Source organism: Diorhabda sublineata, chromosome X (assembly GCF_026230105.1).
Source record: "Diorhabda sublineata isolate icDioSubl1.1 chromosome X, icDioSubl1.1, whole genome shotgun sequence".
Lineage (NCBI taxonomy): Eukaryota > Metazoa > Arthropoda > Insecta > Coleoptera > Chrysomelidae > Diorhabda > Diorhabda sublineata.
This window is the reverse complement of record NC_079485.1, coordinates 11,637,395-11,653,767: the sequence shown is the minus strand read 5'-3', so window position 1 is coordinate 11,653,767 and position 16,373 is coordinate 11,637,395. Positions and strand designations below refer to the sequence as shown.

The window sequence follows — 16,373 nt, the reverse complement described above, 5'->3', positions numbered from 1 at the left end:
TTTTTTCATATTAGAATATATGTATTATCTCAACCAAATAAATAGCTAAATAATAAAGTTAATTTAACGAGATTCTGTTTTGTTAATCGTTTCACTATTTTAATACTACTAATTTCATTATCACGGTGCATTATTTAAAGCATTACTATACAGTTATTTTCAAATCAGCGCGTAAAATTCAAGCGAATACCCTCTATAATCAGCGCCACCTATTTTCCCATCAAAAATCAGCTCACATTTTTTAACCCAGAGATGTTCCTCCTTCTCTACACTCCATAGGCTGGACAGATCACCAGAGGATTCATTTTTGCGGTGACACCTACATTCAAAAATACGCACTACCCCGCCTGAACATTTTCTACAGATCCAATAAAACGATGATTACTAACGTGTAGAAATGTTAAACAGTTTATGTGTAATATTTTATAATATAATTAAATTCATTTCATATGAAACAGAAAGTTATATTTCGCATTTTTGTCGTTCTATAATATTATTTTTAATTAATCATTTATGTGAGCCTTTAGCCAAAATTCGGTTTCAAATGTATAAATATAGTTAAAAAAACATAAAAAATACGCGTTTAAAGGACATCAAACTAAAAAATTAGAAATAATTTTTAAAACAATAATGAATGAAAAATAGTATTAGTGAGAAAAGAGTCGGCACGAGAAATATGGAACATAGAGCCATACACTTTTTTCAAAATAATATTAGAATTTTTCATTCATTATTATTTTCAGCTTATTTTAAAAATAAAATTTTTCAAGTTCTGGTCATTACTATTGTAAATATCCAACAGAGGGAAGACGGATGTAAAATTCTTCTCGACCAACATAATAAAATTTAAGGTGTTAAATTTTAGAGTATAAAGTAAAATACTGATACAGTTGTAAAATTTGTTTGTAAAGAGAAAATTTACAAAATGTTTTTACAGCGTGAACTGGATTTGAATCCATGACCGCCGAATCCGGGGGTTGACGCCTTAATCCGCTTGGCTAACGAACGGAATTAAAGTGGTAGGATATACTAACAGTAATAAGCCACAAAGGAGAGTTACAAACAAACAAGCTCACAAACCCACATTCAAGTGAGGCTAATAAATGCGTGTTGAAAAATAGCTTTGATAGCTAATGATTTGTGAACACATGTGATGTAATGAATACACTGTTACACTACACCAACACTGTCTGATGCGCGTTTCGATAACCAAATTATCATCTTCATGCTGAAGAGAGACGCGCGTCAGACAGCGTATTTGTGAGTGTTGGTGTAGTGGTAGTGTAAACAGTGTGTTCAGTATTAATATCATCAATGGTTCCAGAAATTCCAACTTAGATGTAATGTGTCAGAAAATAGTTGAAAAGTAGATGAATATAATTTTATCCCACTGCTTTCGAACTCACTGTATACATCAAGTGCACACACTTTGTGGTATTACTAAGTTCATTTACTCCTTAACTATATTCAAATAATTTTAGGAAAGAGTACAATTATCTATGATAATTTCAACTTTACTCAATAGCATATTTTTCAGTTAATTTCCTGTTTGACAAACTTTTTTTATGTTTCTGTACATATATGTTCACAATATAATTTTTAGCTTTGTCATCATCAGCACCTTTTATTTAAATAATTCTCAAAGCTTCAATATTTCATTTTCAATAGTTTGAATAAATTCTATTAAAACAACCGTCATGATATAAAAATCTGGAAAAGTCCAAGAAGGATATAAATTTACAATTTATTGGTGCATGTACGTCAGCTCTCATGTTTTTGTTCCTGATAATTACATTTCTATATTCTGGTACTTGAAATATTATTATTATCATTAATTATAAGTTAGGTACTTTTCGAATAAAAGGTTTCTTCCCAAATATTTTGTTCCAAAATTGTTGAAAGTACAAAATGTGTCTTGGTGATTGTTGTCGGTCAAATCCAAAAATAATTTCGACATAATACAAGGTCAGAGTACTTTGATAAATAAAACAAGGGTTAAAGTAAAGAAACAATTTATTAACAAAAATGATTAAAATAAAAGTATAAAATATTCTTTCATAAATAGGTGTTAAAACTAAAACTACTATTAGACTAAAATCACATGAACCACCGTGATCTAAGAAAATAAACAGGTATTTCTTAAATGAGTGCCAATACTGTCTTATACATTTGACAAAAGAGGTAAATTATGCTGCTTTCTAATAATGAATACTGGTAATAGACATTTTATGAAAACATAGTTATATCGTTAGTGTATAGCTGCAGAAATTGTTATATTGGCAGTGTATAATATCTATAAGTTGGCCCAGAATTATGTACAATAATTTCTAAATTGAGAATACTTCTTTATAACATGAATTTAAAATATTTGATAAAATAGCTTCCATATTTTAGGAGTGATTAGGATACATAATTCTGGATCACTGTATGTATTTTGGTGGTTATTGAATTAAAATATTACAAAAGGGTGAATTATATCAGCAGCTAAAATAAAACATATTTTGAATTTAACTGACATTTTTTCACATCTAAAACAAGAAAATAACTCGAAATATATGAAAGTATTAAATATGATTCATTTACATAAATAAACATAAAAATTCTTCTTTGCGTGATTTGTATTTTAACTTTGTCTTAAAATTCAAAATGTGCACAAATCATTAGTAGCTAATACAGTAATTGGCCATATTCTGTAACAAAATCCTAAATTTATTGGATGTTTAGCAATGAATTTGTAACCCAATATTTTTTCTATTAAATTATGTTATTATCAGTATTGAATATTAATGGAAGGACCTAAAAATAGATATTCAGTTATGGTAAAATTATTTAAAATATTTAAAAAATATTGATTAACTAACAGGTCGTAATATGATTTGGTAGATGAAAATAATATATTGGGATTGCATTACAGGATCACCCTATACTGCATTACACATTAAGTAAGACTAAGCCCAGATCACCCATTAAAAACGTTACTATGTAACATTCATATAGAATACATATCACAATGTAAAGGAACATACAAGCACCGGATATTGCAGTTGCTACAGACAAAATCCACAGACCCCAATGCAGACATGGGTTCTCGTGATACTTGGGTCTGTTTTCGTAAATTTTGTAGATTATAAAAAAGTAATGCTGCTCCCACAACTTTTATAGTATATTTTGAATCCATAGATCATCACTATGAACATGCAGAAGTTTTGACGACAATTTAATAATTTTATTATTAAGCAATGCAACTTTAATATGATTAGTTATATCTTCTCTTGATAATTTCCCAATTATTTCCTGCCAAACGTAAATTATATGATTTTATGTCCATCTAACATAATTTACATTTATCTAAGTTCGTCCGAAGCGAGCTAGCGCCCGTTGAAAATTACGCTGTCAAATCAGTTTTTCACGTATATCTACCTACAAAGTTGATAAATTGTATAAGCCTGAAGTGAAAATTTGTTTACTATAGACCAAGCTTGAAATTTGTAGGTAGCTACTTTTTTGGGATTTATTAAAAAAACTGAATTGCTAGCTTCGTCTTTAAAGGGATAAAGGTAATTTCGGTTAGTTGGTCATAAAATAACATTTGTCATTTGCTTACCACAAAGGAGTTTCTGAACACCCTGTATGTACATGTCTTTATCTTACAAAGGTGGAGTGTTGTAGAATTTTCTTATTTATTTGTTTAGATATTTGTCACGTTAATTTTGGAGCGTTATCGACCTCATGGATGATACAATAGTTAGTTTTGGTTAGTTAGTGGCAGCCAAGATGCAATGGTAAGATAATTGCATAATGTCCCAATAACGTGCAAGATTCATCATATGCCATATGTTGACATTTCTAGCAATTAATTGCAATATCTTGCACCATGTTAAGTTGCCCTTTGTGAGTAAAAATCATCAAAGATATAAATCGTATTCGAACAGGACTGTTCTTTTTTAATGTTCTCAATATTATCTGGAATGGTATACTCAATTAAAGATAAATTGAAATGAAGTTGTTATTTTATTTTTCTTAGTCAAAAAAGTTTCTCGTTTTTGATTTCTCCAGTAGACTAAACTTTAAGCCTATATGCATATGTTTGGTTATTTTTTATTAAGATAATTTATTAATTAAACGAATTTCTTTGTTATGATATAATTGGGAACAATTTTATACATAACGTTGATAGAAAACCAGTAAGAAATTATATATACCTTTTGGAATGAAAATGATGAAAATTCGGATCTGGTGATTAACATCCATCTGGGTAGTGGTGACCAAAGCCAAACAACCTTTTTCTATAAAAATAGAAAATTATCGAATAGCATATATAAATCAGCTTGACTATAGGAAACCAACTGCTGCAAATATTTTTCAACTTGGTCTTATTTTTGATAATCTATTTACATATCTTTTTTATTGGATAAAAAGAATTCTTCATTTTCAGTTACTAACAATAGTTCCATTTTGGTTATCATTACTGTAGTTGGACTGTGCAATTTGGTATTATATTTGAGTATAACTTGCTAAAATATTAAATACACTAAATCAATACATTAACGATTAATAGTTTTATTTTCAATTATTGACATTATACAATAATATGAAATTTTGAGTGTTCTATTTTTTTAAATTTATTAAAAAACTGAGGGGGCACTAGGTTATTTTTGTACAATCAAATCTACCAATGTAAACTCGACTGTTCTACTAGATTTTCACTCCACTCTGAGTACCCTACTTTGCTGTGATTTTGTTAGCATCGAACTTAGTTATATTAAAACTAGAGCTGAGGTGTAGATTGAGTCCACAAAAAAAATTTTAAAACGATAATTTATTGAATTAAAGTTTATTTTTGATAAAATATGTCACAAGTAATTTAAATTATAGTTGTGTGCCATGATGTTTTGAAATAAATTAATTCTAAAAATATAAACATGAAATTTAATAATTCCTCAATTATAATTGAGCTAAGCTTTAATTCGTTAACATTTGTGATTCTCTTAAAGAAATTTTAAAGGATGTTTTGTAAATATGAAAGAATCGTTAGAAGATAAATCTGGTGATCTGGGCAACTTTATGGAATAATAACTGAAATTTACACTGATAGATTGGATTTTTACATTAATATTTCTATGTTTCAAAAAATATTTTACCCAGGCGTAAGTACTGAACTATATTTTGAAAGCTTACTATTGTTCCAAAAGAATGACTTGCCACTTCTATAAAAGGTAAATTGTATTATTAGATTTTTAAACATAGAAATCTATCAATATATTATTTTACAGTGTCAATAATTGAGATTTCAGTTTTAGTAATTTAACAAAATATTTTTGATATTTAACACATAATGATAACACTAGAATTAATAAGCAATAAGATTTCTACTTATAACTATTTCAAAATTATTTTTTATTTTGAATAATAAATCTCACTAAAAACTACCCGCAAAAGCAAATTTCTGAAATAATCACAAATAAACATGAATAAAATTGCCAACAAAATTTTCTACTCATTAATTAACAAAGAATGCGTTGGGAATATTATAAAAAATATTGAGGGTGTGCCAATTTGATTGAAGCATCAAAACTGTACATTCATTGATAAATTTAATGTAAGCTGACATTTCATGTGATACATACAATGGAAATAATCAAATATCAACGATCTTGGACCATTTATTTTATCATTATGTTTAGTATATTTTAAGTATAAATATATAAAGTGGAGTTTTTACAATACCAAATAGTAAAAACACCCAACTACTACTGGTTTCATATTTACACAGAAACAAAATAAAACTAGAATCCAACAATAAATAACAGACAGAAGAGGAAAAGATTTCAAATTATCTCACCTTGAATGAGACTGTAAATATTTTCAGGTGATTCGAAAAATTAAATTTTAAATTTGACCAGTAATGCACTATCTAGAATTTTGTTTATTTCGACAAAATTAAATTTCTGAAAACGGACACAAGCTCTCCACAAATTTTCCAATAGGTGATAGAAGAGTTTTGCCCTGAAGTATTCCAAAAAATTAACTAATAATTAGGGCTTTCAAGTAACTGAGGAAGGGTTAATTAAAAATAACTATAATTACTATCTAAAAGAATAGAATAACTAAATGATTTGTATTTTTGTTTATACTTGGGATATTAAAATTTTTTCCTAACGTTAATGTAAAACAAAATGGGAACAACAAAGCTTTTCAATTTAACTGTTTACCAAATTGATTATTTCCAGATAATAATACCATTTTATGATTCAATCAGAAATTGATACATGTCATAGTTTGACTTTATGAATTGGATAGCAAATTCTAATTTATTGGTTGAATGAAATAAAACCAATCGATTGGTTAGGCCAATATGTATGAAGAAACTTAGTAGATATGAAAACAATATGTGGAACCAACTATAATGTTGATTGATATCATATGAAATTTTAGTTCAAATTAAAGTGGTTTATTTAATACGCTTGTACAAAATTGTTTCAAAGACAACTTATGAGTGATCATTAAATTATTAAAAACTGTCTATTTCTCAAGAGTGTGATACGTATGAATAATAATCTATGCACACATTGGCTTTCACTTTACTATGAACACAGGATAAATAATAAATTTACAATTCATTTTTAGACTGTATAATTTGAAATCCGTTATTATTGCACATATAATTTCATGAACCTTGGAAAAAACTTTTTATGTAGGAGAGAAGCAACTTTCAGTAGAAAACTAACTTCATTTTGTTTTGCTAATTTCTTCCAGCTAAACTTGAGTATTTTTAAATGGTACGTACCTACCTAAAAACCCTAATGGAAAGGCGAATGACTGACGTTGTGAACGAGCTGACATTAGAAATATAAGTATCACAATTTAAAATATCTTGGAACTATTTTGCGTAATTTACGAACAATTGATTTCAACTATATCACTAAGGACTAAAATAAATGGAAGCACTTTGTTGATCTAGCTGTGTTCATAGTGACATGAATCATATAATTAACAAACTTTCAATCATAAGTATAATACAGTTTTTTTCAAGAAAACATTCAATAAATTTTCTAACAAAAATGAATTTGTGCATGAAACAAGTTGAAAAACTGTCGAAAACCAAACATGTCTTGCAGATATTTACATACATATGTGCTAGTTTTGTAATGTAATCAAAAGAAACTTAAAAGTATTTATCAAGATTTGGAGAAAAATATTACTTGTTTTTAGAAATAAAAAACTGTTTATTATAAATATAATAAAGTGTTTATTGGATAATATACACCCAAAAAAGAAATGTGTTTTGATCGATTTTTGGTCACAATCAAATGCTTAACAAAGTAGTGCCTATTATACTTCAGAAGCATCGTGGAAGAGGCGTTAATCTGGTGGTCTTAAATAATTACTTGTTGATAACTGAGAATTTCTTGAAACTTACGTGATATTCACTCTCTGATTGACACATGTTTAGATAACCAAACTATCTTCTTCAAACACCGAAGGTAAATTGAAGATGATAATTTGGTTTTTCAAACGTAGTAATGTGTTCAGTACTTAGTTTTCTGGGCCAGGTAAATATCCTTATGTATGTTAAGAAAATATGCTAGTATCAAAGAACTTCTTTTGAATGGTAATCTTGGACTACTTCAGCCACAATCTCAGAAATGAAAGATGTCTTTTGATAAACCTCTTACCTAATGAGGTAATATCCAGTCAGGAATTTAACAGCTTAATATTGGAATGTCCTCTTCTTATTTGAGGAGGCAACTTTGATATTTTACTTTTCTTCTGACACTGCAGACATATTCTAGTGTTTCAAATGAAAGAGTGGAAGATTCTTGACATTCCTATGTGCTTCTTGATTTTAGATTGTACATACATCTATTTGGAACACTTATATTTAAAACTGTTGAGCAAAAAAATTGCGTGCAGGTAGATGAATAAATTACCTCCAAAACGTAATAAACAATGAACTTGTTTTAAGTATACAGAAAAATGTATGTAAATTCTGCAAAATAACTGACGATAATTCCCGTGAACAGATGTGTAATACTAAAACTAAACAACATAACATTTTCTATTTATTTCAAACAAACGCACATATATTCAAATTAACAATCTTAACAAAAATACATTGTCTTAAGCTTATTTAACCTTCTATACAATAGATTATGAAACAATATTAAAGGTGTGACAAACATTGTTATTTCGATATTCTCAAGGAATTTATTTTACTTTGGAAGACATATTGGAAGCAACTTACAAACAAAGTGAATTTTACTAAGTTAACAAAACTTTGTTAGTGACAATAGTTCTTTGGTAACTGTGAATTTCCAATCACAAACCAAATAGTAAAATTTTCCGCAAGTAAACTCACGTTCCATTGGCGTATATCAAGAAACCATGGTAAAACTTATTTCTATTATCATATTGTCTTCAAAAATTAACTTTTTTTGGTTTTTGAGAGATCGAAATATAGGAGCATAAACTTGGAAGTGGTAAAATTATGGTCTCAATTATCCATAAATGCATTAGTCTGTCTAATAAACAATATTAGGAAATAAACGAGAATTGATAAGGACTATAGTAACATGAAGAATTAATTCTAGTATGAAAACAGTGGGACATTCGGAAGACGAACTATAGAAATGTATGATTATCATAATTTGATTGCAAAATACCTTAATTTCTTCGTAATAGAGAAAAAAATGACATATTATGTTTACTTGAGGGATCTTTCAAGAAAAATAGTAAAATGACAATAATAGTGGTGGAGAACAAAATGTGATATAATAGTATCAAAAATGTACAACTGCATACACAAATGGAAAATTTTCAGCTTAAGACTGGATGTAGCAAAATCTGGTGATTACAATTATATGTTCATTTGAAAAAAAAAAACAAAAGTTGAAATATTTAGTAATTTACAAATAATACTGTTGAATTTGCATTTACTATAATTTTGAATTTTTTATTCAAAGTAATTGTATCATCAATATATTCCCATTCTGCAAAGAGCTGTCTTATAGGTTTAAAATTTTACATGTGTTACTTTCGTTTTAATGTGGAAAATTTAAATTAATACCTTGTTTAGTATTAATACTTATTTTGTTTTTAACACAAATATTCAACTGTTAGCCAATGGAACATAACCGATCCTACTAACTATTAAAAATACAGAAAAAAAAATAACTTGTCTCAAACGTCAACAAATTTCTAATATTGATTATATCTCTCAACAAATATTAGATCTCAAGAAAATAAATTAATAGAAAAACAAAACAAAAACAGTCTTTCCTGCAAATATAAGTGACCAACTGATACAAAACAACTGTACAGTGAAGTCCGAGATCAAAAAAAAGACTGAATAAACTTGTGCTTATTAACATTTGATAGGTGGTTTGTTAGGATATCAACTTTTAAAATGTTCTATTTGTACTTTTAAAAAGTTAATATCAAAATATTTAAAAAAAAATGACTATATCTCCACGACTAGCTATATTTATTCTAAACATTGGTAGACCAACTAATTTGATAACAAATATTAATTTTTATATTAATTGGAAAACAAAAGGTGTCTGATTTTAACTGCTGTTTGATAAAATTTCTATTGATATCTTTCTGGAAGAAAGAACAATGTAATTTTTAGTAACTGTACTATGTGTAAAATAAACAGGGTACTTGCATGGTTTGAGAAAAAAATTATTTTCGATAGTTTATATACAACTTTTATTTTTTTTATTCTTTGATCAAGTTTGATTTGATAGAGTGAAAAATTATTAAAAATTCAAAAATTTTAAAGGTAGTTTAAATATTTCAGTAAGGTCGCCATTTTGCGTGACGTCATAGGTATAAAATAAACATTGAACATATGATACAAAGTAAATTCTCTCACTCATTCTAAAATAAGCGTTAACTTAATTAATCTGAAAAATGGTATATAATTCGACTTTTGTGCTAGGATGTAAAAATACCACGACAAAACACCTGCTAAAGTTTTTTTATGATGCCAAGAAATTCAAATATACTACAACAAAAATGGTTTGAAAGTGTTGGTCGTTTTGATGATCATGAGAGATATAACTATTTTTCTTGACAAGATCATTTTAATTTAAGTAACATTCAAATTTAACTTATTTTAATATTATATAGTAATAAAGTTTATTATACTTTTAATTTTTAACGTCATTATCTAATAATGTAAGAATTTAACATATAAAACATTTATTCACTTTATTCTTATACATAAAAAAATGTTTTATTTATACGTAACTGTAAATAGAAACTGTTCTATAACAGCACACGCTACGTTGCCGGTAATGATAACCTCGTGATCATCAAGCAGACAACTGCTCAATGTTTTTATTAAACATATGACGTCACAATTGAAAACCAATGAGAATCGTTTTCTTACGTTGTTAAAAATTTGAAATTTTTGCAATTTTCAATTAAATATTTAGATATTAATTTTTCACTTTTAATTAAAAATTTTACTTTCTGACATTATTTCATATCAAGAACTTATAAAATAAACAAAAAATTAATACTTTTAAAAAAATGCATGTACCCTATTGTAAGGCTGGTTAAATTAATAATTTAACTGAAAAATTTGTGTTTCTTTTGAAGAAAAGTTTATACAAGTATAGAATAACTTCATGATTTATTTCTAATTAAGATCTCCTTTGATTTTATTACTTTACTTTTTTTATATTATTATACTTTTAGTTTTGGTACTTATTGTTACCAAGCAAATTGTGTGAAAGGATCTGAGAATTATTTAATTCATTAAATATCAGAAACCATTGAGCACATATTATTCTCCATATCTGTAATTGTTAATTTAAAAGTTGAAGTTATGTATAAAAGTAAATATTACCATTTTTAAAATTAGTTGGTTCCTATTTAATGTCATTTTTAATATTGACTGTTTCCACCTATATCAGTGTCAAGCTTAGGCACAAGAAAATACTAGTGAAAAAAAAATATTAATCAAAAGTTAGTATCTTTCGGCTGAGTCTACTACGGGTTATAGGAGTCGAAGTTATTATTTCCTCTTCGTCACCTGAAAACATTAGTTCTGAATCAACCAAATTCTTTTCACCTTCAGCATCACCATCTGTTTCCATAGGAACAGCATCTGTTTGGTTTAGTGTAACAGCTAACATGCTGTTTTCAGAAGAATTTAAGCTGGATTCTCTTGCAGAAGAGAAAAATTCTTCTGCGGAAAGTGGAGAATTGGTTTTTCCACAAAGATTTTCATCAGAGAATAAAATCTTAGGACTAAGGTTGAAACGGGGGGGACCTTCAGATGATAATCTATAAAATATCCAATAATACAAATTCAATTTCATGAATATAATTTTGGAATTCATAATTACACTAGTAATCATTGTCTACTGATTTAGTGTAAAACACTTTACATTGTGTTTGAAATAATATTGCATTAAGAATGTGAGTTCCATATAAATGTCTTTAAAAACCATTTGAATAACTTACCTAAGTCCATAGGGTTCATAATTCATTACATGATACTGACATCGAGGTGTTTCCAAATTATTGTTCTCATTATCTGTTCCCAGTAAGTCAGCTTCACCATCTTGATTCACAAAGTCCGTCTAAAAGACAACAAATTTAAGAAGTCGAAACATTTTATTCAAATTAGGAAACCACCAAAATCATTCTGAATCTGATTATTGATCGTTTAGTGTTTACAATTTACAATTAAATATAAAACGCACCCCACTGATTTGTTATAAATCAAATAAAAGGTAAATAAAGCATTCCTTCCAATGCACTAAATAATTGTGAAGTTCATGTTTATGAGTATATATAATAAATATAAGAATCAAGTTAAACAACACACTAGAAAATAGTAGTTTTATTTTTAGACTAAAATAATATTTATAAAGATTAGATTTGCAGTTTAGGGACAAGCTGGTTAGAAACTGGAATAAAATATTACATGTGCTAGAAATATCTGTGGTTTTATTTTTTTACTAAATAATATGTTGGGTCCCATAAAGGGTGTGCAGGGAGTTTTTAAGTTATCTATTTAATTTAATATCTGAAACTTCTTTATTTCTCTAAACAAAAAATTTTTACTGGACTCAATCTTTATGCTTATTTGCCCATGCTATTTTTGCATCAAATTTTAGCTACTACACATATAATTTTTAACTGGATCTATGAAATGTAACAAAATATGGAATGATAAGAACTACATTTTTTATTTTCCTCCAAAAACAAAGGATGAACTAAATACTTAATAAAACTAAACCAGCAACTACTTCACTTAAATTCCTTTTTTATATCAATTCGATACAGGTCTTGATCTATCAAATATACATGCAACAGATGACTAAGCTAAATGAATAAATGCATTCCTTTTTGGATTATGCTGACAATTCATTACAATGACTATTTATTTGTGATGCAAATCTACTAAATAAGTTTGGAGATAAGAGATTCATTGAATTTTTCTCTTTTACTTACCACATAATTATTACGGGGTTTCTTTTTGTCCCGTTTCTGAATTGTCTTCATGGTATTGAATTTCAGTATTTTTTCAGCTGATGGCCTTTTCTCATATTCAGGTTTCAACATGCGCTCAATAATCACTTTAAATCCAAGAGAGACCCCTAAAAATAAAGCTTTTTAGTTGGTATGATTTACAAGAGTTGTCTGTAAACTAAAAGAAATAGTTGATGGTAAAATTTGAAACATCCCATAATTTTTAATTTTATCAACAACTTACTGTCATAAAATGACTGAGGTAAGATTTCATGGCGAAGCTGTTGCCACAAAGGACCATAACTGGGTAGTTCTAAGTCAGCTGATAATTCCATAAGACTTAATCCTAGTCCAAAAATATCACAGGCAGGCGTGTATATACCTTCAAGAACTTCTAATGCTAAATATTTCGAATCACCATCTGACAATGTAGATTTAATTCCTTTAGGTGCCTGCAATAATCTTAAATAAATGTGCATTCTCTAAATTAACAGTTTCATGTACTATTTCCACAAATTACCTTACATACTATACTGTATCGTTTTTAATGTAGCCTCTTTCTAAATATTAGATAAAAAATATGTAAACACTTCAGATATTTGCACCTATAGATTGCCACATTTCACCAAAAGAAGAATTGAAAGCCTTTGGTTTCTGTTATGATTTTTTAAATTGTTTAAAAGATTTTAATCAGATATTGATGACATCAGTCGAGTATAGGTACCCTCACAATTGTTTAAAATTTTCTCTTTGAGCTCCAATGTTAGTATTTCATGCTCAAAAAGAATATATATTGTATCTATTCAGTACTAAATACATAGGAAAGAGTTCATAGCAAATTATCTACTTACTAAATTCAAATCAACCAGTATTCCAAAATCGGCAAGTTTGTAATGCCCATTTTTCATCATAATATTCCCTGGTTTAACATCTAAGTGCAACAAATCTTTTCCATGTAAATATTTTAATGCTTGGCACATATCATAAAGCACGTCCCATAATAAATCTTCCTGAATATCACTATTCCTTGCTGCATAGTCAGATAGACTAAGTTGACAAGCTTCTAACAACATAAACACTTCACAACCTTCCTCCCATGCCATATAAAATTGAACACAGTTTGGGTGAACACCAACTTTTTCGTTATTTTTAATTTCAGCATATCTGTCATGAAAACTAATCATGGGTTTCAGTCTTTTTATAGCATATTGTTGTTTATCATAGGCCCCTTCTGCTCTATAAACTTTACCAAAACTGCCTTCTCCAATTAGAGAGTGACAAGGGTATATTTGTTCAAAGTATGTCGCATCTAGGTTTGGATTGTAGTTTGGACTTAATTCAACTAAAAAAAAATCAACAGTTTTTAATGGAATTAATTACAATAATTTTTTTGGAATTTTTAATTCAATTGAACTAGAAAGTTCAATTTTTTATTTTTGTTCAATATAAATTAGGTATGATGAAGTGAATATATTCTGTTCATGCAAATTACAAGAGAACTACCGAAGAAACAATGATATGCAGAAGCGATCATGACAAATATTTTTGTTGTTTCATAATAAAACTATTAACTAATTGATGATATAAGAACATTTGTATTTACATAAAAAACATTATTATTGATTCTGACATAAATTCACAATTTTATCATGTATTCAAGTAACCATAATCATATTGCATCAAAGCATACAAATTTGCTTTTAATAACACAGATTTGTTCCTTAATTTATGTTAAATTTTACACAGCATATGAACTAACTTTGGGGTGGTTCTAATTAGAAACTAAATTTATTGCTTAAACACCATAGCTTTTCTAAATTATAAATCCAAGGCACTACACACAACCTATTAGCTGTTTATCTTTACAGCTAGATAGTGCTTTATATATATATATATATATATATATATATATATATATATATATATATATATATACATATATATATATACATATATATATATATATATATATATATATATATATATATATATATATATATATATATATATATATATAATTTAAATGATCCCAATACATTTTACACTGTTTTCAGTGAACTCTTCTAATACAATGATCAGTCACACTTATTGATAATCTTTAAAGTATCTTAGTTAAAAGTCAAGTGAGACCAAATATTCACTCATATTCACCTACCTACTTATTTCAACACTTAAATATTTTAATTTACATTAACAAATATCTATAGGAGTTTCAAGCAAGTATTTTGTTAATTAATAATTTATACAAATTCACTTAGTTTTTATTATACCAACAAAGTTTCAAGAAACTAAAAATAAATACCAAAGATACACATTTAATTTGTTTAATTTAGCTTTAGGTATCATGTCAAATAAAATAATAGTTCGTTTTGTCACTTGTATTTGATTTAGATGTCATTACTGATACTGATTTTTTATTTAATCGATTAATATAAATCTCTCTGCTGACTCAAATTACAAATTAACTTAGGCATGGTATAATATATAAATATTTTATTAGTATGACACCATGCTTTGAAATCCCCGAGAAAATAAAATATTCTAGTTACTGAAAAATTGAATTAGCGAATTAAGAATTACTTCACATGGTTCACTTTAGAGAACAAATTTTCTTTCAATATTCACTATTTATATATAGTAATGTATATTTGTCTAGTATTTTCAAACAAAAAAATATTCATCATATCTATTCTCATTAAATACGTCATAAAAGTAGCGTATAGTTCCAGTTTGAAGTATTTGAACTAATGTAAATTAATAAGAACTACCTTTCTAAAAAATAATGAACCATTTAAACAAAATAATTTACATTCAACTGTCAGATTTGTCTGATGGCACAAAATATTATTGAAATTATATTAAACTCTAAGCTATGATTAATAAAACATTACCTGTGTTGTTGAAGTATATAGCCTTAGGTTTATCAAAAGCTCCATTGGAAGCAAGAATACTTTTTCTAAAGATTTTATTAGGCACCGGTGGGCATGGAGGTATTTTACGTTGAGCTAACTCCTAATAAAATAAAGTTATTACAGTGTACTGTTATTCCAAAAGAAAATTGCTGAGTAATTTAAAACAGAGGCTACAAGTCGGAACATGTGAAATTACCTTTTTAGTTGACAATTTCTCGTCGGTTTTCAATTCATCTGGTAATGCAAATGTTCCTCGCTTACGATTTGCCATCTTTGTAACATAGAGTGTCCTATAAATAAATCACAACAAAACAAACCAAAGAGAAATTTACTCTCTTTTTTACATGACGCTTGCATAAACCACCATTTTTGTTTTCTGCGGTGTTGTCAACTCAACAAAGGAGTAATGGTGGATGTCATTTCGGTAGCAGTTGAAAATGATTAGTTATAAACGGGTAAAAATAAATAATTGCATATTCGAATAATGTGTTACTCCCTTATATATACATTCATAACTACAAACGAGTATTTCGTTTCCATATTTATTAAATAAGTAAGTAAATATTACTGTGTACATATTATTATAAATATTATTATAAATTCTTATAAAAAAATGAATCAACATCCTCTATAGAAAAAGATTTTGAAAAAACTGCAGTTACAAGTACTTCTCAGAATTAATTTGGGAATGTAAACAAAGGGATATACATAGAGTTAAGAATAATTACCGTCATGTACCGTTACTTGTGCAATTAATATCTATTAATTTGTAGTAAATATTCTGGTTCTGTAATAACGGATGCCAAAAAAAGTGTTTCCATATTTTATTATAGGCTTTAGATGTGCTTGAGATAACTAGCATATATTCTTTTACATTGAAATATAACTATTGGTTAATCAGAATTAAGTCTGTCAACAATGCGTACTATGGATCTTATTCCTTGATTTAGTTACTTTTTTGCTATATAA

General features: G+C 27.4%; 1 protein-coding gene across 1 annotated transcript; it reads right to left on the bottom strand.

Annotated features, from left to right (window-relative positions):
• Positions 1–1,995: 1,995 nt before the first annotated feature.
• LOC130450981 (membrane-associated tyrosine- and threonine-specific cdc2-inhibitory kinase) lies at positions 1,996–15,812 on the bottom strand. Its single transcript, XM_056789750.1, has 7 exons — positions 15,601–15,812; positions 15,384–15,504; positions 13,344–13,834; positions 12,737–12,944; positions 12,475–12,620; positions 11,479–11,597; positions 1,996–11,298 (listed from the first exon to the last, which is right to left on the bottom strand). Exons 1-7 carry the CDS (start codon positions 15,673–15,675, stop codon positions 10,968–10,970), a joined length of 1,491 nt encoding a protein of 496 aa, XP_056645728.1. The 5' UTR covers positions 15,676–15,812; the 3' UTR covers positions 1,996–10,967.
• Between the last annotated feature and the right edge of the window lie 561 nt (positions 15,813–16,373).